General features: G+C 41.0%; 1 protein-coding gene across 2 annotated transcripts in view; it reads left to right on the top strand.

The window, feature by feature from the left end:
• Positions 1-27626, top strand: part of CACNA2D2 (calcium voltage-gated channel auxiliary subunit alpha2delta 2) — a 656510-nt gene that overhangs the window by 505810 nt on the left and 123074 nt on the right. For both annotated transcript variants that reach the window (XM_088134018.1, XM_088134017.1), the window contains exons 7-8: positions 17679-17810; positions 20067-20124. In XM_088134018.1, coding sequence (XP_087990144.1) covers positions 17679-17810; positions 20067-20124 — 190 coding nt within the window. The remainder of the gene's footprint in view (positions 1-17678; positions 17811-20066; positions 20125-27626) is intronic.

Raw genomic sequence — 27626 nt, 5'->3', positions numbered from 1 at the left:
TATGCTTTTCTATGCAAGCTGGGGTCTCTACAGTTAACTCGCAAGCCAGCATACTGTTGCTTGCATCCCACCCACTAGGAGGTACATGCAGTATACTGATAGGTAGTCAGTATGCATGTGTTTTAAATTATATTTTAATTCTGTATTTACCCATGCTTTTAAATGCTGAAACTCTTTTGCTCACGAATCAGTTCTTATCTTCATTTTTACTGTTAGGTGTCTTGAGCTCCATGTTTTGGAAGGGGAGTTGAAAAGGTGGGATATAAATTCAAAAATAAAGATTTAAAGAGAGAAAGTGTTTAATGAGTAAGTGTTACACAGACTGCCATGAATTACATTTCCCCCGGTAATGCAGTCATGAAAAGTGCTAACGCTGTGATAAGGATTTCATTCATATTAGCTAGAATCTAGTGGATAAGGAGTATGGTGCAAGAAAGTAGCCATGCAGTCTTTTAAACTGCCATGTGGTGAAAAGTCATACTTAAAAAAAAAAAAAGAGTTTAACATCTCTGATCTCTGTATCATCTGTTGCCTCATGTCTGATTTTAATTAAAACATATTAAAATGCTAAGATAATAAATCATTCTGCTTGATAAGGTGATTCTCTAAAGTTTTGACTAAACCCTGGTTTCTCACAGGTTTTTCCCCATTCTAACCTCCTCCCTCATGGGCAGGTTCCTCTTTCTCAATTCTCTTCTTGGGCCATTATGTTCCTGCTTCCATCCTTTTTGGGCTCCTTCCTTTACAGAGCAATCCACTATCAGCCTCACTGAAGGCTCAGAGCAAGAATCTAGGCCACGCCTTCTTCCCGCCCCTCTTTGGCAAGTGATTACAGATTTAATTAAAACTAGCATGGTAAATTAAAAAATATATTAAAATGCAATTAGTGTGTGTAGTGACGGGTGACTATGGAGAGTGTTATATAAATGTTTTAATTAGCATGCCAGCTAGCGATAGTACCCCTCCATTGCTTCAGTGCTGAAATTCTTAGATGAGGGTGGAGTTCTCGGAAAGTGGCACAGAAATTCCAGCTTAGTAAATCAAGAGGAACAGTTTGTTCATTTCAATCCCATTACAACTTGTGCTTGTGTTTCTTGCGAAATCCACAGTTACTGTTTACCATCCATAATGGGGAATCAAGGGATAATGTTAGGGAGTTTTGGAATGAGTTTCATAACCCTGCAGTGAGAGTTTTGGAAATGTAATTCTGTTCAAAGGCTAAGATTGGGGTTTGTCCTTACAAAAGCCAATTCAAAATTAACATTGAATGGATTACGTACATACAGCCACAATTGCTATGAATGTGTACAAAACTAAGAATTCATACAGTAAGTAGTTGCGTATTATGCTCCACTGAGTGGGGATAATGCAAGAACCAGAGACGATTTTTGTGAAAAATTGTGCAACATTCTGAATAAGTGCAATCCAGGGGAAAAAATTATCCTGCTAGGCAACATGAATGGATGGGTGGGAATGAGATGAGAGAACACAGAAAAATTCACTGGGCAGTTCAGAGACCCAAAAATGAATGAGAATGGTCACTATTTTGTGAGTATCTGCTTAGAATAATCTCTCTGTTTCAAATGCATGGTTTAAGTATAAGTCTATACACACATGACAAAGGAATGAAAATAAAACTAGAAGTATGATTGAGAATATTAGTGAAGGATATAAGAGCAATAGAGAGGTTCTGGATCCAGGTAAGATCTTTTCTGTTAGTGTCAAGAATGAGAAAGTATGTCTGTGAAAGTGAAAGTAGAATGACTGCAAGAACAGAAAGTATGAATCCGGTATAAAAGGGTATTAGAAGATGCATTAATCTCCCAACAGAACATGTGTAAAGTTGACATAAGGAAAGACAACATGGAACCTGCTTGAAATAGAGTGAAAAATATGTTAGAGTTCCACTGAAGTGTGTGGACTTATCCTCATGAGAAGTATGATGCTTGGTGGAATGATGAAGTGAAAGAGGCAGTGGATGAAAATATACATACTGTATATAAGTGAATGACTGCTGGAAAAAAGGAAGCTAAGAGACTGAGATATTATAGAAAAAGATAATCACAAACAATGTGGTCAAAAAGAGAAGAGGTGGTTAAAATTAAAAGAGGCAAAGGAAATGAAGAGTGCTTTTAATGAAAATAATTATTTTGTAAGTGAGTGAAAAGATTTTAACAAGAAGCCTCCAGCAGACAATGGAATTAAAAATAAAAGTGATGAAGGCTCTGGGATGAAACTGAAATGAGGGAATGCTGGAAGGATATTTTAGAGTTTTGTAAGGGAATGATAGTGATACTCTACATCGAAGAGAGAAAGTGAAATGAATGCTGTTTGTCAGTGTCAGAGATGAAAAGGCTATGAGAATCATTGCAAAATTGTAAGGCTGCGGGTGTTTATGTGTAACTGTAGAAATCGTAAAGTAAGGATGTGGTTTATGAAGAAGGGGAAAACCAAGAAAGTAATGGTTGGATGGAATTCATCACATCCTCAAGAATAGAGACGGGCAAAGTTTAAAGAACAAAAGGCAATATATGAAGCGTATATAGGGCCCTGCAGTGACAATGACAGGTATCAAAATGGCAGGCATGACTGGATGATCAAAGCCCTCCCCTTTTTTACATGCATGTTCTGCATGCAACACACGTTTAAAAGGGGAGGGCTTAGATCACCTGGTTACACTCACCATTTTGAAGCCAGTGACTGTCAGTGTGAATGCCCCTGAGTATATGGACATGGTGGAAGCAAAGATGGCTTATAAGGATCGAAAAGTATGGAGAGCTATGGGGAATGGTATTGGAATAAACCACATTTTAGCTATTTTTTCTTTTTTATCTGTTACTTTCAATTACTTTTGGCTATTATTTATTACTCTGTTACATAGCTTATTCTGAAAGCGAATAGCATGATGGGTATACATAACAGCAAAAGTGGTCTTCCTAGTATCTCAGATTAGATTAAAGAAAACAGGTAAGTTCCCAGGACTCTACAGAAGGGTAGAACCCCAATCTCCTCTTTGCAAGCTTAGGATGCTGTCAGCCCTTTGAGGTAGTCAACCATGAGTACTAGCACTACCTTTATTGTAAGGTGACGAATCGTGCCAATGCAGACTCTCTGTGTATGTGGATCTCATAGAGCACCATGATTTACTGAGCGGCTCCAAGAGATGAAGCAACACGAGACTCCTAGAGCACCACTGGAGGAAGACAAAGAGCGAGGCTGACCAAGCACAGATAAGAGCCTACATTGGGGCTTACCTTGTGGTGATAAGGGCAGTGAAATGTACTTACTTCTCCACTCTTATTGCATCTGCAGATAGCCGCCCAGTGGCCCTGTTTCAGGTGACTAGGTCCTTCCTGGGTAAGGAGGAGCCAGGGGAGCTCCTGAAGAGCCACTCTGAGGAATATTCTCAGCATCTGTCATATAAAGTCACTTGACTTCATTGAGAGTTGGACTCTGGCTGGGCAGGACTGAGACACATCTGAGCCCTGTTATCTGGGAGGAGTTTGAGCCGGTTGATCCTGAGGAAGGGGACAGGGTCCTCATGGCTGTGAGCTTGGCCACCTGTGTTCTGGACCCATGCCCCTCCTGGTTGGTCAAGGCCTCCCAGAAGATGGCATATGGTTGGGTCCAAGCGGTGGTTAATGCCTCTTTGCGGGAGGGGGTGGTTCTGCCTGCCTTGAAGGAGGTGGTGGTGCACCTTCTTCTCAAGAGGCCATCCTTGGACCCAACAGTGTTAGACAAATTTTGTCCAGTCTCCAATCTTCTTTTTTTAGGGAAGGTTGTTGAGAGGGTGGTTGGCACGCAGCTACAGAGTGCCCTAGATGATGTGGATTATCTGGACTTTTTCAGGCTGGGTTCAGGCTGGGGCACAGTATGAAACAGCATTGGTCACACTTGTAGATGACCTTTGGAGGGCTTGAGACAGGGGTGGTGCAACCATTCTGGTCCTCCTGGACCTCTCATCGGCTTTCAATACCATCAACTGTGGTATCCTTCTGGACCAACTTCAGGGGTTGGGAGTGGGAGGCACTGTTTTGCAGTGGTTCTCCTCTTTCCTTCATGGCCAGTTCCAGTTGGTGTTGGTGGGGGAGGAGAGGTCAAGTCCTAGGCCCCTGCAATGTGGGATGCCTCAGGGCTCAAGTCTTTCACCTCTCCTCTTTAACGTCTACATGAAATCCCTGGGGGAGGTCACCTGATGGCATGGGGTACAATATCATCTATATGTTGATGATACCCAGCTATACATCTCCACCCCTTGCCAGGCAGGTAATGCTGTTGCAGTGCTGACCAAGTGCCTGGAGGCAGTAAGGGTCTGGGTGGGGATCAGCTCTACCCTGGCAAGATGGAGTGGCTCTGGGTCTTTGGTCCCCCAGGCCCAGGTGATATGTCATCTTTGACTCTGGATAGGATGACACTCCCCTGGACTGAGCTGGTACACAATTTGGGGGTCCTCCTAGACTCATGGTGCCTGTCAAGGAGCAGGTGGCAGCCATGGCTAGGGGAACCTTTGCACAGATTTTGTCTTCTGCTTCAGTTGCACCCCATTCTGGACTATGAGGCCTTGTTCATGTCACACATGCCTTGGTCACTTCCTGCTTGGATTATTACAATGTGCTCTACATGGGGCTGCCCTTGAAGACCACCAGGAAGTGACAACTGGTCCAGAACGTAGTAGCACATGCAGTGATGGGTGCCCCTAGGTTCACCCATGTTACACCCCATTGCATGAGCTGCGTTGGCTCCTAGTTTCCTTCGGGGTGCAATTCAAGGTTTTGGTTATTACCTTTAAAGCCCTATATGGCACAGGACCAGATTATTTGCGAGACCGTCTCTCCTTAAGGACATCTGCCCATCCTACCTGATTGGATAGGGTTGGCACGCTCCTTGTCCCTTCTCTTAAATGTTACCATCTTATGGGACTTAGGAAGTGTGCCTTTTCTGTGGCAGCCCCTGCCCTATGGAACACACTTCCCCCTGAAATTCGGCAGCCCCCCCCCCCAGTTTTAACCTTCCAAAAAGCACTCAAGACCTGGCTCTTCCCCCAAGTGCAAGGATAGGGTGGGCTAAGTTTAGTTATGGTGCCAGGTTTTGTTTGTTTTGTTTTCTTTTAATATTTTTCATTTTAATATCTGGTTTTAATATCTTGGTTTTAATATTTTATTGCACATAGATGTGGTTTTATCTCTTGGTTGTGAGCTGCCCAGAGTTTAGTACAAGATGGGCAGCTATATAGATGTTTTAAATAAATAAATAAATAAATAAATAAATAAATAAATAAATAAATAGTAAGGTTACAGTAACAGAATCTTGCAAGTCTGAAAGTACCTCTCCCCACCCTTACTGTTACTCTCCCAAAAAGTAGGAAGGGTCCCTTCCGAAACAATTTCTCCACCCCTATCCCTCAGATTTCGTTTCTCAGACTGTTGTCTAGGCTGCAGCTCCTCCTCCTGTCTCCCAAGGTCATTCCCGCATACCATTACAGATGTCTTATCTCTTTTATGATTTTCTTACTGGCAATCAAATATTAAATCATTCACACGTGGCTTTATATTTGCATTACTCAGGCTGAGAAGAACGTTACATGTACCAATAATAACAAAGGAAAACAAAATATTAATTTCTCCAAAAGCTTCTCTTCTTACATCTGCTTTGAATAGACAACAAACTTGGTAATTGTTTAACATTGACTTTGTGCAGATTCTAATGGACTTGTGAGAAGAGCCTTGTAACCATGTTAGCTGTCTCCTTCCCCCATAGGCCTGATGTATTTGAGCAGCAAACCCCGCATGACATCGTCCCCAGTGTCTGATCAGTTCCATAAAAGGCCTGCTTCAGTTTGGTCACAAGTGAGCTGAATACAACATGACCCTGTTATCAGGAAGATTTGGAAGGAATTCCATACTAAACTCCACTTTCAGTGCAAGAAGAAATATTCTTTATCAAATAACATTAAAATACATTGGTAGAAGAATTAAAATTGGTTCACTCTGGGCCAAATGGAATAAGCAGTAATCTTCAAGGGTAGAGAATATGTACCTGCCACCAAGGGGAGGATGCTTTCACTTGCTCACCATGGCAACTGTCTTCATGCAAAAAGCACCTCAGCAGGTAGATCATGCAATTTGTTCTATTGCAGGCCTAGTGGTCTGAAGTTTTGTGATTACACAGAGAAGATGGCTGTAGCTAGAGGCTTCCATAAGCAGCTTCCCATGTGAAAAAAAAAAGGCTATTCTGGGACACAGTTTAGAGCAGTTTTTATATCTGTGATTAAGAAACAGCCCTTGTAAGACTATGAAAGTTCGTCAGCAGCATATGCCTGTTCCTTATCCAGAAGAGACACACAGAGATGCATAAAACATTCCTCTTACATCTTTTTACAAAGGAAAATTCTGTTCTAAAATTTGGATAAAATTCTGTAGCCTGTTTCACTTGACCTATCATTCATCAGCAAGTTCAAATCTATTTCCTGTAGGTTAAACCAAGGGTTTTTAATGCACTACCTTTGAAAAACAGCTCACCAATGCAGGAATGTCTGTGTTAAACCTAACAACCCTTTTGTGAATGGCCTGTCAAGAAGATAATTATCACTATCTACATCAAGTTAACAGGGTACTCTCCATTATGTGTTGAACTACAACACCACAATCTCTTGTTATTGGCCTTTCAAACAGATAGAAGATTGCCTACCGGGGGTCTACCCCTTCTATGTTCATTCATCTCTGATCTCACTGTTTTTTAGTTCTTCAGGTTACAGCCATACATAATATCTCATTCATCTGAATAAATAAATTGTGACCTACAAAAAACTACACCAATGATCTTCTGCCAGAGGATGATGGGATAGTTACATATTATTTATGTGTCATTTCAGTAGGATGCCTGAAGGTCATTTTGATCATAGAACAATGGATTCTGGCTGATGTAGCCCTGAGAGACTGTTGAGTCCAGATTGCTTCCATTTAGTCTCATTTGTCTAATTTTGCTGGCTGCTCTTAAAGTTTGTATTCTTCATGTAACTCAGATACCAACATAATCCGATTACAAAATCTGCTTTCCTACTTTTCCTGCAGACTGAACACACAAATTCTCAAACAGCATTTAATGATCAGGGAGATTTATCCATCAGCAGTTTTTTGGCAAATTATACCTCACTGTGATTTCTAAGCTTCCAATAGCACCGTCTGTGCAGCTTCAAATATTCATTCATATGCACAAAGAAGAGAAAATTGATTCTTTATTTCAAAAAAGTAGAAAATTGAAGAATTATTCATTTTATTTTATTTATTATTTCAATCTGTATAGCTGGCCACTAATCATGCAACCCTGGATGGCTAACAAGAGGATTCAAAAACATTTTAAAAAATACAACAGAAATAATTAAAATACACTGCATCAGAAGTGACTCACATCTAAAACAGCATCACGTAACTTCCTGGCCAGTGCCTGCAGAAAGAACCAGGTCTTCAAGGCCCCTCTAAAGGCTGGCAATATCAAGGCCATCCAAATTAGGAGGGGAATGTTATTCCATAGGGCAGGTGCTGCAATAAAGAAGGCATGCCTCCTGGATCACAGAAGATGACCCTGCTTAAATTGATGGGATCTAGAAGATGCCAACACTGTCAGATCCCGTTGGACAAGCAGAGATCATAGGAGACAGATGGTCCAGCAACTATTCAAGTCCTGTGCCATGATGAGTTTTATAACTGACCATCAGCTTCTTGAATTGCACCCATAAGCCCGCTGGCAACCAGTGCAGCTCACATAGTAGCAGTTTTAGAAGTGCAAACTGAGGTACACCCGTAACTACTTGTGTCACTGCTTTTTTGACCAGCCATAATTTCTGAATCATATTCAAAGCTAGCCTCATGGTATCCATTGCAGCAGTCCAAGTGTAACTGAGGTGTGAGTGTCCATGAGCCGGGTCTCCCAATCCAGGAACAGGTGCAATTGGTGCACAAAATATCCTGTATGATAGCTTGGGTTTTCAACTGCAGAACACTAGAACATTCTTGATGCAGGGCTCATTTGCTGCTTCAGAAGAAGCTCTGATGCAGAAGCTCACCTCTCCCACACGGTTTCCCCAGTCATTCCAACTGAGGAGATACTGTAGTTCTGTCTGCATGAAAGAAGAAGCCTCTCCATGAAGGAGCATCAGAACAATCACTGTGAATACATACACAATGAATGGGGCAGCTGATAGGCAACTCTAAGTCAAGAGCATTTTACATTATACATTGCACATCTCATATAACACTTTTCCTATAGCTTTAGAAATGTGATTGAGATGGTCTTGGCTGCTTTTGTGTTTTTTTGTTGTTTGCTGTTTTTATCTAACAGCCCTCATATTTTTATTTTGAGGTACAGATGAATCTTAGAGTGATGTTGACGTGACTTTATATATTCTGTTCCTTTCTTTTTCAAGTCTAGCCCAGAGTTATCTTTTTCAGTTCTAACGCAGAAATTGGGGAGCGGATGCTGTCTTTTGGCTGACATATGTACTTTATTGTGCTGCTATCTCACAATCTGTTTCTGTGTGAAATACATACACTTGCCAGAGTTATCAAATATACTTAGTATGATTTCTTGTCTTACTCTGTCTTACGCTGTGTAAGGCAAGATGGCTTGTTTCATAACATTTTGCTTCATGGCAGATACCAAAACAACATGGTTTCACAGCATGTCATAACCATTTTGATGCACATAAAAATGGAGCATGCAGGGAATTGAATTTAATTCCTGCTTACTGACACATCTCTATATCACTATTAATATTATTCTGATATCACAGAAAAGGCAGGAAAGTCTAGATACTGACATTAGGGAACACCTCTTTAATAATGTATAGAGACTTCCAAAAGAACTCAAAAATATATCTGTGGGAGGATCAGGTTTTAACTTTAGACAACACAAAACCCTAGCAAAGCCCAGCAATTCTAAGTGCACTTAGATTAGATTTAAAAACCTGGCTGGGATAGGATGTAGACGTACATATCTCATGACAACCTATGCTAGTCATGCTTATTTCACCTCCAATTTGCACTTACTGGCTTCAACCTCCAAAAGCCAGCAGTATGATCATTGCCCAATGCAGCATCACTTGCATTGGACAACTGGGTTGTCCCTCAGACTTTCTGGGGAAGGAAGAGGCCCTTTTACCCTGCAGTTGCCTCCCTTTTCTACACTCTGCAAGCTGCAGTACAGGCATGGCAGGGAAATGTGCGCACCCTGCCTAACCGTCCCTAGCTCTTACCAGGACTGAAAACTTAATTTTTCGAGATTTTGAGGAATTGGGCCTTTTCAGCCAAGGGATGCACATCATTCACGGCTTGCAAGTGGCATCATACTATTGTCAGGAACCCCCCCCCTTTTTTTTCACACTCATTTCTTAGGTATGTGCTAAGGTTACACCATTTCAAGGTGATAGTGAACAGGGAAAATTTTTGAAAGCATTGCTAGGAGTCTCCCGCTCAGTACCATGGCCTGGGGGATTTCTGGTTTCCATGTTGTCCTAGTTAGCATGTATATGAAAAAGTATACATGAAATGAGATAAAATGCCTGTGATATATTGCTGACACTCAAATCTGACTCTTGATCCCAGTGCAAGGGAGTCATGAAGAGTTTCAGTATCAACTATGCAAGTTTCTGGAGAAGTCAGATCTAGCCATGGAGACATATGCTTTAGGTATATCCTGCATGGGCTGCTTTAATATGGTCTATGTGAGGCTGCCTTTGAAAAGAGTTTAGCGATTTCAGCTGGGCTGTCATTCAAGGCGGCTTATTACGAACTTCTGCGCAACTTGTTAAAACAAGTCCATAAGCTATATAACTGATCCTCGATTCAATTCATAGGCCTGATGAAGACCAGTGCTTTGTAATCAGGCTATTTGAAAGACGCATTGTCTTTTATGAGTGTCCCTGGCTTTTTAAGATATTCAGGAAAGGTTCGTTTTAAAGAATTGCCATTAGAGGAGGAGTACAAAAGTTGAATTTCCTGGTGACTCTGCCAGAAAACATTAGGCTATATCTCCATCTGTTATCCTTCCGTCTGACAAATATATTCAGATTCAGGCAGACACTTACTGCTGAAGCTGCTTGTTTGTTTGTTTGTTTGTTTATTTATTTCCTACTGAAATGGGTTCAGATTGATTGGCTACGCTCTCTTTTTTAATGTATTTTTAACATATATACCTGCTCATCATGCTGTTCCATTTTGGGGTAAAATGCAGAAAAGAGTAAGAACTAGTAGTCAAACATATGACTTAAAGTATGATACAGTATAAGAAAAAGGAAAGGAAAAGAATCCTGGCTAAAACTACTTTAAGCCGACACCACCATTCACTCCATAGAGAATATCTATCTAGTCGCTAGGAGTCAAAAACAACTTGATAGCACATAATCAATCAATCAATTCACTCCATACCTTTCTATTTTTGCAAACCATCTTGGCTTCCACCACATCCATATGCCACTTAATAAAATGTATATTTAACATCTTTCTTTTGGGCTACTTACTTCTTTCTTCAGTTCCATCCAGCCACAACTTTTTCAGTCTTCCCCTTCTTTTCAACACATTGGTTCTTCCTGCATATATTTGTTTTGCAGTTTGATCTTTTTTTCCTTTATTATTCTGCTATAAATCTTGATACATTGTATTATTTCAATGCAGATTTCAATGCAGTAATATTTGTATAATATAAGTAGAAACTATTAACTATTAATATTTATATTCTCTATTATTTAGAAAGTTTAAAGTATTGAAAATAGAAAGAAAAAACCTGCAATTTTTCTCACATCAGTATTACAAGCATAAAATTATTTGATTTTTCCTCCAAAGTTGAGTATAACATTAAAAAAAAAGAACCACTGCAATTTTCATCAAAGTGTTAATTATATGATGATAATTTCAGTCTTAAGCTAATTACTTAATATTAAGATCCCCATTGTATTGTTACTTGGGGGGGGTGTCTGTGTGTAGATAGATAGATAGATAGATAGATAGATAGATAGATAGATAGATAGATAGATAGATAGATAAAAAGGAAATAGAAGATAGACAGTGCAAATGAAAATAGACGAAGCAAGTTAAAATACCTAAAAAGAAAATACCTTAAAAAAAAAAGGAAATAATAATAGGGAAAAACCCCTATTGATTTCTGACTCCCCCCTTTTTACACATTTGCTAATTTACAATATTTGTAAGCATTCAGCCCTTCTATATGTGGTTATATTTACCATGCTGCATTTTGAATATATGGGAACCATTCTTGCTTACATTTAATCAAACCTTTATTATGTAAGTATACCGTTAGTTTTGCCATTGCTGTGTATTCTCCAAGTTTAAGTTCCTTGCAGTTTGATCTCCACTAATTCTCTTGATAGAATTATCTCCTTTGTGTGCTTTATTTGGCCGCATCTCTCCTATTTATATTCAAGCCAAATTGTTTCAGCCCCCATTCTTTCTTGACTGTACTGTGTCTCTTCTTGTATTACCATACCCAGTTCTTAAGTACCCCATTCTCACTGCATTCTGCTTACTTCTGTTTCTCACAATATTCAGCTCTCACTTCATGTAACAGAGTGAGCATAAACACTCTCCTCTAAACAGCAATTTTCACTTCTCTCAACAAACATTCATTCTTCATAACAGACAACACCATCTTTCTACCAGTATTTACATATCTTAACATTTATCCATGGCATATGGAAGACCATGACTTGGAATGGGACAGGTATAGCTGGCAAAGATGATCACTTAAAAAAAGACATGAAATAAAGAAAAGTAGATAAGCTGTTCATTTGGGAAACTAAGAGATAGGGAAGGATATAATAGATCTGAATGAAAATGGCCTGATCTTGTGGTATAGAGTTGAGGAATACATGCAAAGAAGCAAAGGGGTAGAATTAATTATGAATGAAAAGCCCAAAATGTATATCCTTAAGTGAGGTGTCATCTATACTTGGGATGCATATTTATTTACTGCAATGTGACTAGCACCTCAACTTTGACTCTAGGCAGCTTGTAATAAATAAAACATAATAGAATTAATAGTAGAAAAGGTACACCTATGAGCAAATATTACTATTACTAATCTGTACTGTATCCATAAAATTTCCAATTTCAATAGTACTATCATCAGACTTGCTAGAAAGATATCATAAAAATCAGCTGCTAAAATATTTCCTCCATGAAGCCTCTTTAAAAAACCAATGTTTTGACAACCTAAAATCGTCAAGCTATCTTAATCTCAGGGGACAAGTTTTTCTAAAGGTGGGGAGCCTCTAAATCTTCAAACCCCCTTGTCCTATGTCCCCAACTTTTATGACTCAAAACAGACCTGCTCTGTTAGATCTTCTCAGATGGGCAGATTCTACCCAGAGTACGCATATGAAAATAGGAATACATAGATAGAGTATATTTGCGGCTTATGCTCCAGTGAATGGTGATAATGAAAGGACAAGGGATGGGGAAAAGTGTGGAACGTTCTGAATGAATGTGATTCAGTGCTGAGCAATGCGTAAAAAAGCATGTGCCAACTAACTGCAGGGCTGCATGAGACCTGTGGGGCTCTTTTTTCTTCTTCTTTTTTAGCATTATTGCACTAAGGCTTGTTTGTTTTAATCATGATCTATTCAGCAAATCAGAAATAAGAGTCAGTCTTGCAGATATGCAATGTATGCATGATGTTTCTGCTTAGCTGCTGTTGTTCCGCCTCCTCTTCCTTTTTAGCTGCTGTAGCCTCTGGACTGGTTAAGAGTTTAAGCAGACCACACCATTAAGAAACCACACATAAACCATGTGTTCCCATTTGCACATCATATTAAACCATATGAAGATTATGCAAGTTATGAATCTTTTAAAAATGAGGTACTAAGGTACCTCAGTTGCTTGAGGAGGTAAAAGTATTTTCTCCTTGCCCCATAGCTCCAGGATACATGAAAAAGGAAGGGGGAGGAAAGGAAATGTATTTGTGTTTTGTCTGCCTGAACAAACTTCACTGAAATAATAATCATTCTCCCAAGATGGAAGAACTGTGCCAATGGTCTTGTTTAAATGTTAAGGGCTCCCTTTATTTATCTGTAAGGGTTGTAAAAGGTCCATGACAGTGCAGTGACTGATAACCAAATACTAACAGGTTTATCATCAAATCCTGCCTACCAGGCAGAATGTTGCAGTTATTAAGGAAAATGAGGCACAAATGGACTCTAATATTTGAAAATGCAGCAATAAAAGACTAAGGCTCATTGCAGAGATTCTGGACTTTTGCTAAAGCTTTTAGACTTCAATTGCTATTTGGGGTACCCTGTATCCTTCAGGCAAAAAAATGCACTAAACATTTGGAGAAGTTCAGCTGCAGCTCTAGATCACTTAAAAGAAACTTGCATAGGACAAGTTCCCATGAGATTGTTTCTCATATGCTCTAAAAAAACCCTGTCAAATAATCAATGTTTTGCTATAGTAGTCCAGCATGATCAATTCAGTTGCATATCTGCCCCTATCTCAGCAGAACAAGTTATTTGAAAATTCAGATATATGTGGATTATACTTATAGATATTTGTGGGGCTATAGCTGCTTGTTTTCCAGCTGTGTTAGAGATATTTGCAGCTTTTAATCAAGACATAAGGTCAAAGAAACAGTTGGGTTTTCCTCCCTCTACCATTACTAGAAATTCCCAAAAACAGCCTTTCCCAATCAGATGTTCTCCAAATGGTCAGCTGGTTTGGCATTCTGACTGGTAATCCTGGACTCCGACACTTCTAGCTGGCACCGCCGAGGAAGGATGCCCTATACTGCAGTATCCATGTCAATTTTCTGATTGCTTCATATACTATATTATCCTCTGATCAGAGCTGCTTGCTAGGCCCCCAGGGTTCCCTTTGCTCTGGTTTCAGACCAGTCCTCTGACTTTTGACCTCCTTTACATTTGCTTGAGTTCCATCTTGGATTCCAGCGCCTGCAGGGCCATTTAGCTTTAATAATTGCTAACTATTAGTAGGAAAAAAATGTTGATTCAACCCAGAATGTGCTCTCTGATTTGTGTCCAGCTATATATAAACAGGTTTATGATAGGCATTGTGCTGCATTAGAGTAGAACTTCCACAATCCATTCAACTGGAACATCGAGAGAGATGTTTTCCAAACATTTAGCTGAAAGTGCTTTCACCAGCTTTCTTTTTATTTCATTCCAAAAAGAATGAAAGAAGCCAACTCCTAAATAATTATCTGTGAGCAGTACCACTAGGAATCTAGCCAGCAGAAATGCCTAATCCTCAAAGGTCCCTGATATTTGTCAGAATTGTTGTCACAATTAGAAGAAAGCTAGTAGATTTCTTTAAACGGAAGTAACAACAATAACTGATTCTTCTGTCTCCTGGCCAAGCAAATGATCTGTAATGATCTTAGGGGTTAGATCAGACAATTATAAGGATAACATAGTTATTCTTAGAGCTAAATGCACACAGGAGATTAGGCATTATTTATCAAGGTATATTATGACATTTATTTGTGCAACAAACCAGCATTTGCCTACCCCAGAGCCAAAGAAACAGTGGGCTCCAGCAGGGATGAGAACACGTAGAACCTCCCATTGCTTTTGAATCTTTCCTGAGGATACTTTGCTGTGAAGAGAAAAAATGCTCACGATATTCCTTCAGCAGCCAGCTTATAAGAGAGCCCAGCCTGCATGTTTTGAGAATTCCAGATGAGCCCATCAGCCCCAGACAATTGAGGACAGTGTCTCCATAACATGTTACAAAGCTCAACTTGTGTAAACATTAACGTTCACAACCATTCTGAATTGGAGAACTTGGGATAACGTGAAAACTGGACATAAATTCTATGATATGACTTAATGAAAGGAGAGTCTCCAATTTATTTTAGCCTTCTGGCAAAGTTGTGAATGAGAAGTTTCTTCTGGACCACATTCCAAACAGTGAAGGGAGAAGGTCTGATCTCTTCTATCTCCTAGAGGAAATGTGATCTCATGGGTGCCTATGGAAGGGTGGTGCCCTTATACTGTTGGAAATGTATTTGTATAATAATCAGTATAGATTCTGGGGAAGCCAAAGGGGCCAATTGATATATTCAAGAGAATGTGTAGGAAATTGGTCCAGAATTCATACATAATACATTTGAGCATTTCCCAGAGAAGTTGCAACAGGAGACAGGTGAAGGGATGTTCATGTGAGCTGACAAAGGTGTGGAGTATTGTACTCTCCTGTATCCATCTTCTTGGGCATGACTCCAGGGTTTTCTAGCATATTTTGTAATACCTTGGACACATGGCTGAGCACGATGAAGCTGTCTTCCATTTCCTCAGTGACAAAATGATGGAAATTCAGTTGCTGTTCTCTTGTAAAATATTTCAGATACATATCTTGACTGTTTTTAGCTCTGATATCCTCTGTCAGGGAAGAGTGACGTGATCTTTTAAAAATGCATATGTGAAGTTGAAGGCATATGAGTAGAACAATGATGATCTGTGGGGACGGTGCCTCTTGTTCATCTTGCCAGCCTGTGCTCAAAATCCATCTCTCTCCCCAGTCCTGCTGCTGCCAACCCCTCTCAGGCTACAGCTTTCCAGGAATTTCTCCCCCCCAAGTACTGTTATTGGCATCCTCTTGGGAATGGAGGATTCCTTCAAAAGAGAAAAGGAACAGGCTGGCAGCGACAAGTACCAAATGCTGCTGCTTCTACACATTGCTTAAATCGCAGGCCCAGCTGATTAATCATACAGTCAGGCTGCTTTGAGCTTACCACTTTCCTTAATAGCTGAATAATTTAAAGCCTCTGTTTGTCAGCGTCTTAATTGCTTTTGCATTAGACACAAGAGCCACCATGAATGCAGAATGGGAATAACCCCAGTAGGTTCCTTTTATTTCTCTCATTTGGTATCTCTTTTGAACTGGCTTATGGGCGTTAAACCTGGCTGCAGGCAGTATATTTCCCATCTGCTGTGGGGAACCAAGGGGACAAATGCCTGTCATGGGACACTGATTCCTATTCTTGGGAAGGCTTTAAGGTGGGCATAACATTGTCACCCATTCAAAGATGTCTGCCTGAGATGGGGAGTGCTGGGCAGGACCTGGGGACCTAGGGACAGTTTGACGTGATGAAGGCAAGACATTCTGTGTTTATCTCTACAGAGTGAAGGTGGGTAAAGTAGGCTTTCTAGAGTTCTTCAGTTGTTTTGGATTCCAGCTCCCATCAGCATGACTAATAATAACACGAGCTTACTTATCTCTGAACCATGAGTATAGCGTGCTGAGGGATGCAGTAGGCAGAATCACCAGGACTACAAAGTGGTAAGATCACATTTAAAAAAATGTTTTAAATCCTCAAAATGCAAACAAAAAATTGCCTTCCTTAGTTGCCCTGTGGATATTTTAAAAGTGTTGCAAACCACTTTACTAAGCCTTCAACCTACACTAGTAAATGTTGCTGGGGTGTGCACCAGGAGGGAGGGGGCACATTCTTGACTTCCACACTACAATGCCATCACTTTCTCAGATTGGACTCTACCAATATGCATGGAGAGATGTGGGTTGAGTTACCAGCCAGCACTTCCCCATCCTCTTCTGGGTCTGAGCTGGTCATCACACAGCCCTAAAAATTAATTGTTACATCTGGTAGTAGAACTGAATTCAAATTCCTGATAGTTTGTAGGTACTTTATAGGAAGTCTCTCTTTTATTAATTTCTCTCTCTCTCTCTCGCTCTCTCTCGCTTTCTTTCTCTGTATATTAATACAATACAATACAGTACAAATACATTATATGAGACACGTCATAGATTATACTATGCCAGAGGACTAATTCTTTATTGTACACACTATTCGAAGGGATTCATATTTTATGGTTATTTCCTTTTAGAAACAACAAACAAACAAAAGGTCTCAGTTTCATCTTATTCTAGTCTAAGAGCATCTCGCGTGGCTCTGTGTAGAATGTTTTTCAATGTAGTTATTGAATCTGATGAGTTAAATCATTTATACCACCCATGTCTCTTTGGACTACATCTCAGACATAGTCAATTGATTATCACTGCTCTAAATAAATACTTCAGTTGATGTTTGATTATATAAACCCATTTATGCATGGTATTTTCATGAAATCATTACCTTGATAATAGCACTGATAGTGTCCTTCACAGCTGGCCTTCTGCCAGGAGGCAAAAACATTTATTTTTAAACAGGTGTTTGGCTTATAGAGCTGATTTGTTTTCTCTGCTGCTCTGAATTTTAAACTCTATTTTAATTTAACGATGTTTTAAGGGGCCTCTTTTGGGGTATGCTCCTATTTGATTTTTAGATGGTTTCAGTTCTTTCGACTATTATTGGGCACTTCAGGCATCTCTGATAGAAAGGTGGTCTGCAAATAAACAATATAAACAAGAGGTCAAGGAATGGTCACACTGAAGAGAGACAGTCTGCGTGCAGCTCATTCTTGTGATAAACTGATGATAATCAGCTCCACAAAAGATGTCGGGCATTGCCAGGAACAATCCTTCAGCTGATGTCACTCTTCACAGCTCTCCTAATGGAGTGCATATATCCTACTAATGGAGGGTATATATCCTTTCACAAAAGCAACTCACATTCTTTCCTTGGCAGAGAACAATCACATCCATCAAAGAGATCTCTAGACCTTAAGCACACTAAACTTGTTTCCTCTTTTGCAGCCACTGTAATTCTCAATGAACTGAATTGGACGGAAGCCTTGGAGGATGTGTTTGTGGAAAATCGAAAAGAAGACCCATCTCTGCTGTGGCAAGTCTTTGGCAGTGCTACAGGGGTAACCCGCTTCTATCCAGGTTTGTACCATTCTCAAGTGACGGAGTGAAAATAGAATTTGAACAGTAGCATTACATTTAAATAATTGGGATTTGAACATAGAGCTGTTACAGTGGGAGTAGCAGCACAGTCCTGGCTTTCACACTAGAAGAAGTACAGTACGCTACTTTCCCAGTCATCCTCTGCCATTGTTAGGGAAGGACCGTTGTTACTGTTCCTCCTAACAAGATGGATAAGAGCTTCTTGGCTGGAGAATAATGAAGGCTGTTCCTACTTTCCCTACCCTTCCTTTCTGTTCTGGATATCAAGGTATGGCCTGATGTCAGCCCCACTAAGTAGACCAGACCATGAAATCAACTCCACAGGAAGGCTAAAAGTACTTTTACTGAGACTGGCTACAATATCAGAATCTTGCAAGTGTGATTGTACTGTATCTCCTCCTCCTCCTCATACTGCAGTGAATTAGGGAGGCATCTGCCTGAGCCACTTCCTAATGTTAACTCATTTAAAAAAATGCTTCAGCCCCTTTTGCCTAGGTAACAGTTCCTGCATATGTCCATCAAAGTCAGCTTCCTTACTCTCTATACATGGTTGTGATGTTGGAGAAGGAGGCTGACTGGTCCTCTTCTTCTCTGCCCTCCCCCAAACATTTGAATGATTCTAAGAGGCAACATCCATGGGCAACCTTTAGGGAATCAGCAAGGCCCTCCACAGATGTTTGCCTAACAGCTCTATGTCCCTTTATTTGCCTGCCTTTTCACAAATATCTGGGACTTTTATACATTGACCATTTAATTTCCACAGTGGCCTGGACCACATTAGGGATGTTATACAAATTAAAATGCAGTCTCTCCTGAACCCAGCCATCTCCTAAGCACATTTGAACCCTCCTACCACTGCCGCTCACTTTACTGCTGTTGTCCTTGCTTTAAATGTCCCAGTCAGGAACATTGCCCATGACCCGTTTGGAAGCACTTAGCATTTTTGGCCAGGGCCAAGGGCCATGCTGGGCAAAGAGGGGATGTCTGTAGGGGATATCATGGATTGGAGGAATGGAATGTCTAGCAGGACCTGGGAAGAAGGGAGAGGAAAAGGGACCACCGCTGAAGAATCATTTCAGCCAGGGGAGGGGGAAACATGAGAAACAGGCCCAAAGCAATTCTACCTTCATTTCAGTAGGCACAGAATGATCTGAAGAAGTGCCGTAGTGGGTTTGCAGGAGCCTGGATTTTGCTGTACTAGCAATAAAGTTCTTTGCAGAAATCCCAGTGGTTCTTGTTTCCTGAGTTTGCCTCCCTTGATTTGGAGAGGACTAGAACATCGAGGTTCATTTTTATTTTTTTATTTATTATTAAATATGAATGCCGCCCAACTCCCAACGACTCTGATCTGAGTTTTGAAGAGGAATGTGAAGCCTTTTGAAAAATTCTGTGAATCCTTCTGTAAGAATTACACTACAGTATCCACCCCAGAATGGTGAGAAATCACACCATCTGTTTTCAGCATTCATGCCACTGATTTTTAGTAGCACAGCCCCAGGTATTCTGCAGGCCATAAAAAATTAGACTGCAAGCCTATATGAAGCCCTGAGGCTGCTGGCTGCCCTCCCCAGACCTACTGGCTGTGATGAAGTCATATTTTCTGTGCCTGAAAATGCTACTCTGAACTTCTGAGAGGAATAAAAAAATATAAATGGCAATAAACATATCATTCATATGAAACTTCAAAGAACTCTGGGGCGGGGGTAGAAAGGTTCTGTCAAAAGTCCCAAGGTCCAACTGCTGGTTAAACCGGGAAGCCAAGTTTTATGCAAACTTCTGTCCCCCACTGGTGTATATACTTTATAATTATTTATCAAAATAGCAAAATGTGTATTTTCAAAGGAGGGAGAAGCAAAGAGATTTGTTTGACTGAAACATTGTTAATTGCTTTCTAATTCACAACATGTTTCAAAACAAAGAACAGCATTTGAAGTGTGCAAAAAAAAACAGAACCTGAAACAAAAACATTCAGATTAATGTGGGCCTGGACCCATTCCTTTTGGGGCCAGTGCATTGTGAGAATAATGAGTATTTGAATAAAACAGTTACAGCTGTTTCTCCTCCCAGTTTTACTTTTTTCAATGGTCTGTGTTTTTGTGGCTTAATACCAGTCTTGGCAGAGAAACCTTTATATGTCAGCTTTGCTCTCTCCCTTTCACTCCTCAAGTCCCCTCATGTCAACACGTTTGGTACCTCAAAAATCATTACAGTTTTCACTGCTTCTTCTCACTGCAGCTTCCCCATGGAGAGCCCCCAATAAGATTGACCTGTATGATGTCCGAAGAAGGCCTTGGTAAGTAGGGGAGCATAGTGGAGTAGGCGGTTATTATGTTGCATATTTCAGAAAGAATAAAACAACTTAGCATCTGAGTTGAGAGCAGTGGGCCTGCTCAAAATTTAAATGAGTTTATTTGTTACTGTTATATCTTAATCTTCCTCAGAGAAAATCATAGTCCCTTATCTCAGTCTTCCAGGAAACACCTTTCTCTGGCATTGTACAGGTAGAGCTGAGACATGCCTAGATTTAACAATAACACTATGTTGTTGTTTTTTCAAACGCCTAAGTCAAACAATATGCAGTTTCAATTTTTATCAAGATGATCAATCAGCTGCTATCCCCTAATGGTAGTAATGTACATAGTTTGATATGAAGACTATCCATACTCAGGGCCCGTGGACTGTTGTGTATGTGATTTGCTGTTCTATTTTTCCCTCTCCAGTCAGCAGATCAGTACATCCTTGCTAGTGTACTGGAGATACACTTAAAACAGCAAAGAACAGAAAGGGGTAAGGTCACTAAATGGAGCACATGTATTGCAGAAGTAGAGGAATTATATTACATCAAATAGATATTAGCAATAGCTGTAGATGACCCAAACCAGAAGAGGTCCCAGTAGCCGAGGGGATTGTGGCGGTTTAATATATTATCCTCCATTATAGTCCTAATCTAGATTGGGAGGAGGGTTGCTTGAAATTTCCATTGCCAGAAATGATTCAAATATTTCTTTGAATGAATCACTTTTTGGCCAGTTTAAATTGTAGACATGGGGAAGATAAAACTACCTCTCCCCCACACAAATTAAGATCTTGAATTATATTGGGTCCCCAGGCTCAATTCAGATTTTTTAAAAATGCTGTAGCTCCCCTATACTTTTGAAGTAATGTGCAGTTCATCTTTCTGGCACCTTTCTTTAACCGCAGCAGTTGCATGAGAATTAAAAGTATTAGATTGAGAAAGTAGGGTTCCACTTTTCCAGCAACAACTTACTGCAGTTTGATTACCAGAAAGATGCAATATTCACTTCATAATAAAATGCTGCTTATGGGTCTGGATCCTCTACATCAAATGAACAAGACACATGCATTTATTCACTGGGCAAACAAACAGTTGTCTGAATGGATCCTTCAGCAATATGTTAAACAACAATATCCATGGGAGGGAGATAAAAAAAAGGCAAGATAGAAGATGTAGTGTTGCAATACAAGCCTCAGCTCTTTCGTATGTTCTTTGACTTTGCATCACATCTACCCTCTTTTGACACCTTCCCATGAATGCCAAAGTTCCAAAGAAAATAATTGTACAAGATCTCTCAGGGACAACCTCTCCTGTTACTTTGTCTTTGCTCTGTTTCAAAAAAAAAAAAAAGAGTAGATGGTATCTCCACCATCTCATTATTTGTGTTTCTGAATACCAGACATACACTACAGTTTTGATTCAAGTTGGTCTCTTGCGAGTTCCACTCGTTTCTCTCATACAGTACCCAGGCAAAGTTGTAAAGAAACCTTGTGATACCACCAGGAGTCCTTGGCCATCTTAAAATGTTACATTTAATCAGAAATCCTGACCTAATGTGCCACAATGTCAGCAAGTACTATGCTAGTGAATCCAGCTTCACTTATCCTTTACAACCAGGCAAGCAAACCAGGCAGGAACACCTCCATATTTTGTCCAAACCCAGGATTAAGTTTAAGTATGCCTAAACACTCCATGATGATAAGCCAGCTTTAAACTTGCTAAGTTGTCTGACTTGATTTAATCAGGTTCCCAATCTTGGACATTACACGAAACTTCCTGGTTTGATGACCTATTTCTCTCATGTAAAGGAAAGAATGAAATGAGAACACTGTGATTTCTTAAATTAACATTTCACTTAGCATATTCTACAGACTAGTAAAAGAATATTTAGTAATACTTTTGCAGATCAATATCAGGAGCAACTAAGAGATTCTGATCAGAATATGTTTTCTATCTCATTTCTTTTGGGGGTGTGGTAAGAGAGAAGAGAAAAAGTGGGAAGAACAACCCATTTCTGCAGAAGCATTGTTGCAATGTCACACACACACACACACACACACCCCACACACACCCTATGTTCTACCCCACTCTTCACCAGGAGAAGAGCCTTTGTGACAATGAAGAAGTCACTGAAAGATGGCAGGGAATATGTCACACGTGAGAGAGAATCTGTGACACGCAGGGCAGCCTTTCCTGTACCAGGATGCTTATAAAATGGCAGATGGGCTGCTGGAATGTAGCAAAAGGAATGAGAGGAGGGGGGGACTTCTGGGTTTCTCTTCAACTTTTCTGCTTCCGTGAATTCTCTCAAATATCTTGAGCTAGCAGAGCATTTGGAGTAATGAAATGCAAATGAGCGCAGTACTTCCACTCCAAGGGTCTATTAAGCTGAAGTGGGGCTTACTCAGGCCATGGGTGGGCGCAGCCATCCAGCAGACTCTGCCCCCTCCCTGACATCTTCTCGGTCTCTCTGCTCCCTCCTTCCCTCCGCTCGTCTGTATGAAATTCCAGGTCTGTGAGCAGCCAGCTCTGTCCAATTTTCATTTCACACATCGTTGCCATTGGAAAATGGATACAATAACACAGGCAGGGGCAACCAAGCTGCAGCTCTCACCTGCTTCGGCTTCTTCCCCTCCCTCCCATTGTGTCTCGGGAGAAAAGAGGGAGCCGAGGCAGGCGAGATGGATGGATTATAACGTTAGATACAGATAAAGGAGGCAGGATTCCTCCGCCCTTCCCACCGAAGTTGCAATTGTAAATTTTGTCTTACTTTGCAGGCAGCTTGGGTTGGGTTTTCACTTTAGGGGGTGGCAGAGAGAGAAAAATAGAAAAATAAATGCTTCTCTAAGAGTGGAGCTGGAAGGACAGAGAGATAAATACGGTGCGTGGTGACAGATTGCATTTCAGTGAAAGCTGCAATCATCAATTTAGCCACCCAGCAAGTTCCGTGTGATTGAATCAGCTGGGATTAGCCCAGGTAAAGGCGCTGGTTTGGCAATACTAATTATGCCTGGGCAAGTGCAGAGTGCTTTGGATTTAATTTTCCTCTATCTATTTTGGAGCTTTTGTAAATTGGGGGAAGAGGACAGACTTCCTACAGACATAGTACGTACACAGACATAGAAAGGAAATTATAGTGCCTTTGCCTTGTAAATGGAAGGTAAACAACCTTCTGTTCAGCCCTTGATTTTGCCCGTGTCTAAAAAGGTCTGTTTGTCTTTTCCCACAAGAGGTGATTGGTGTTTTTTGTACTATCTGCTTTTTCTCTCACCCGAGAGGCTACATTTCTTGTTCAAACAAGCATTGCTAGCTTGTAAAAATAGAAAGGGGAAAGGCATCTTGAGCAGGAAGTCCTGGCTGGGTAGCAAAAAGAAAGAAAAGTAGACCATTCCATTCCTCCCTCCCTCCCCCATTTATATAGCCACCCATCTCACTATAAAGTGACTCAAGGCAGCTTACAGTAAAAACAATCATAAAATCCAAATGTTAAAAACTACCATTAAAAAAACATCAGCAATATTATTATTAACAAGATAGTATAGTTAGTTGATGTTAAAAACAATGCAGCCATCTTATCAACTCACCATTGCCTTGAGATCCCCAGGCCTGCTGACACAGCCATGTTTTAAGGGACCTTCGGAAGGATGTCAAGGATGGGGCCAATCTCACCTCAGGGGGGACAATGTTCCACAAGGTGGGTGCCACGGCAGAAAAGGCCCACCTCCTGGGTCCTGCCAGATGAAACTCTTTCAGATGGGACCCACAGCATACCTCTTCGGTTGGCAGGCAGATGTGATTGGGTGGAGGTGGTCACTCAAATAATCCAGCCCCATGCCATGAAGGGCTTTAAAGGTCAAAAACAGCGCCTTGAATTGGACCCGAAAGCAAACTGGCAACCAATGCAGCTTGCGGAGCAGAGGTGGAATGTGCCATTCTAGGGGCACACATAACTGCCCGCACTGCTGCATTTTGCACCAGCTGAAACTTCAGGATTCTTTTCAAGGGCAGCCCCATGTAGAGCGCATTACAGTAGTCTATTTGGGAGGTGACCAGGGCATAAGTGACTGTGAGCGGAGCCTCCCAGTCCAGGAATGGGCACAACTGGCGCACAACACAAAGCTGTGCAAAAGCCCTCCTAGCCACGACTGCCACCTGCTCTTCAAGCAGGAGTCGTGCGTCTAGGAGGACCCACAAGTTGCACACCAGGTCTGTTGGGGCAGTGCAACCTCATCCAGAGCCAAAGATGGCACAGTCCCTGAGCTGGAGGGCCCCAAAACCCAGAGCCACTCAGTCTTGACAGGATTCAGCTGAAACCTGTTCCACATCCAGGCCCCCACAGCCTCCAGGCACCGGGATAGGACATCCACAGCATCGCTTAAGTCGCCAGGGGCAGAAAGGTATAATGGAGTATCATCAGTGTACTGATGATACCTCACCCTCTGGCGATGGATGATGTCACCTAACAGCTTCATGTAGACGTTAAATAGGAGAGGGGAAAGCACTGATCCTTATGGAACCCCACAGTGTAGGGACCAAGGGCGGGATCTCTCCTCTCCAATCACCACCAACTGGAAATGACCCCAGAGAAAGGAATAGAACCAGCACAATACAGTGCTGCCCACCCCCAACCCCTGGAGCTGACTCAGAAGAATACCATGGTTGATGGCATTGAAGTCCACTGAGAGGTCAGGCAGAGCAAGGATGGCTGCACAACCTCCATCCCATTTCCACCAGAGACCATCCAGAAGGATGACCAGCATGAATGCTGTTTCCGTCCCATATCTAGGCCTGAAATCTGACTGAAAGGAGTCAAGATAATCCACTTCATCTTCCAACATTTGTTGGAAATGTAATCACCAAGAGGGGTCATTTTACCATATGTGGTGGACATGCAAAATGGCAAAGAAATTTTGGATTCAAATACAAATGTTGATGCAGAGCATACTACAAATACAGATTCCATTTAAACCAGAAGTATTCCTGTTGGGGATAATGGACTTTCAAATAGGAAAACACCTTATTAGAATTACTCAATACATGGTTACCGCAGCAAGACTTCTTTATGCACAATTTTGGAAAATCCAGACACTACCAACAATACAAGAATGATTGTTAAAACTGATGGACATGGCAGAAAATGACAAACTGACTTGCTTATTAAAAGAAAACTCAAACAATTATTACCTTAAAGAATGGAAACCATTGATGGACTATTTGCAAAATGCAGGTGGGTGAAGCTTACATGGGGATTTGAAGATTAGATTATAAATGTAATGGGATATATTTAGACAAAGAATTATTCTTATTTAATGAATTAAAAACTAGCATTTATGATAGCCTTATTATTTCTAAGACCAGAGGTAGATTGGAAGTTATCTATTTTTCATACCTTTTCTTCTTTTACTTTACTTTACTTCACTTTTTCTTTTCCTTTTCTTTATATTTTGTATTTCAAATTTTCTTTTCTATTTCTAACTTTTAAATATGTATCTTTAAAATCTCAATAAAATATTATTAAAAAAGATAATCCATTTCATCCATAGTCCTCTGAAGCTGCTATGTGACCACCTTCTCAATTACCTTCCCCAAAAAGCGGAGGTTAGATACTGGATGAAAATTGTCCAGTATGGTGGGATCCAGCATGGTTCCTTGAGGAAGGGGTGAAGTGTTTGGTCAAGTTTGTCCCTTGTCAAGTGCCAGCCATGCTCTAGATGTCTCTTCTCTCATCTCATCTCATCTCATCTCCCACAATTCTTTTGTAAACCATGGGGAATGAAAAGATCCACAAGTGGGGAGAGGTCACATAGGCATGATCTGATCCAAGGTCTCAGCAGCCCTCTTATTCCAAGCAGCTACCAGGGCCCCAGATGGGCCGTGCAGCAGACCAGCAGGAACAGCCCAGAGCTCTCTCTGAAAACCATCAGGGTCCATCAGTCACCAAGGGTGGACAGATCTAATAGGTCCTGCCACCCTGCAGCGGGTATCAGCACTAAGAAATCCCACGGTAATCAGGGTGTAGTCTGACCATGACAAGGAGGAAACTAAAAGCTCCACCAATTCCAGATCACATTGCCACTGCTCCGACAGGAAAACCAGATCAGGCATGTGATCACTGTCCCATGTTGGGTCCTGGATGACCTGGGATAGGCCCATGGCTGTCTTGGTAGCCATGAACTTCTGAGTTGCTTCTGACCCCACTCCCAGAGAAGGCATATTTAAGTCCCCCAAGACCTGGGGAACTCCACCACCAACCCGGAAATAGAGACAAGCAGCTCAGGCAGGGAGGTTGCTACAGAACAGGGAAGCTGGTGCAGTAGCAACAATCCCAAATGATCCCAAGAGCCCAACTTAATGAACAGGGTCTCACAATTGGCAACCTGTGGAGCAGCACTGCTTAAAGGCTTAAGAGATTCTTGGATGACAATTGCCACACCACTGCCCCTGTCCTGAGATCTTGGCTGATGATTTGATGATTATGTGTCATCAGATAAGAGAAGGCATAGTCCACAGCTGCATAATGGGCAGAGAAAAAGTCTCAGAAAGGAACCTCCCTAACTACTCAGGCACTAAAAGAGATGGTAGGAGATTTGTACTATCAAACTTGCAAGATTCTGTTATTGTAGCCTTACAATAAAGTACAGTTAGCTCATCTGGTTGTGTTTCCTGTCTGGTCTACCTGGGAAGGCTGACAGTTTAGAAGTAAATCCAGGGCCACCTCTTCCCTGGCCAATTTGATGACCAATTATTTTAAAGCATATTTATTAGATGATTGTGTGTCATCAAATTGGTGTTGATTCTTAATGACCACATAGATAGATTTTCTCCAGGATGATCTGTCCCCAACTTGGTCCTTCAGGTCTTCCAACAGAGTATCCATTGCCTCTGTAATTGAGTCCATCCACCATGCTGCTGGTCGTCCTCTTCTCTTTCCTTTCACCTTTCCCAGCATTAGAGCCTTCTCCAGAGAGCTAGGTCTTTGCATAAGGTGCCTGAAATATGAAATTTGAGCCTGGTCATTTGTGCCTTGAGAAAACTCTGGGCTGATTTGTTCAATGTTTCATTTGTTTGTTTTCTCAGCTGTCCATGGTATTCTCAGGATTCTTCTCCAATACCAAAGTTCAAAAGCATCAGTACTCTTTCTATCCTGCTTCTTCAAAGTTCAGCTTTCACTTCCAAACAGTATTACAAGGAAAACCATTGCCTGCATGATTCTGATCTTTGTAGGTATGGACGTATCACTGCATCTGAATATCTTTTCCAAGGCCTTCATTGCTACTCTCCCAAGGGCTAGCCTATGACATATTTCTGACTGCTGGTTCCTTTACTGTTGACAGTTGATCCTAAAAGGCAAAAGATATCCACCACTTCAGTAATTTCATTGTCAGTATGAACTTCATTGGCAATATTCTGGATCTGTTATTATTAATTTGCTCTTCTTTTTATTTAATCTTAATCCAATTTTTCACCATACTCCTTGACTTTCATTTCTAGAGCTTCCA

This window comes from Python bivittatus, unplaced genomic scaffold (assembly GCF_059951505.1).
Source record: "Python bivittatus isolate LINGU-HERP-01145 unplaced genomic scaffold, Pbiv_v1 ctg000080_np1212, whole genome shotgun sequence".
Lineage (NCBI taxonomy): Eukaryota > Metazoa > Chordata > Lepidosauria > Squamata > Pythonidae > Python > Python bivittatus.
The sequence above is the reverse complement of the archived record's forward strand: the minus strand, read 5'-3'. Positions and strand labels throughout refer to the sequence as shown.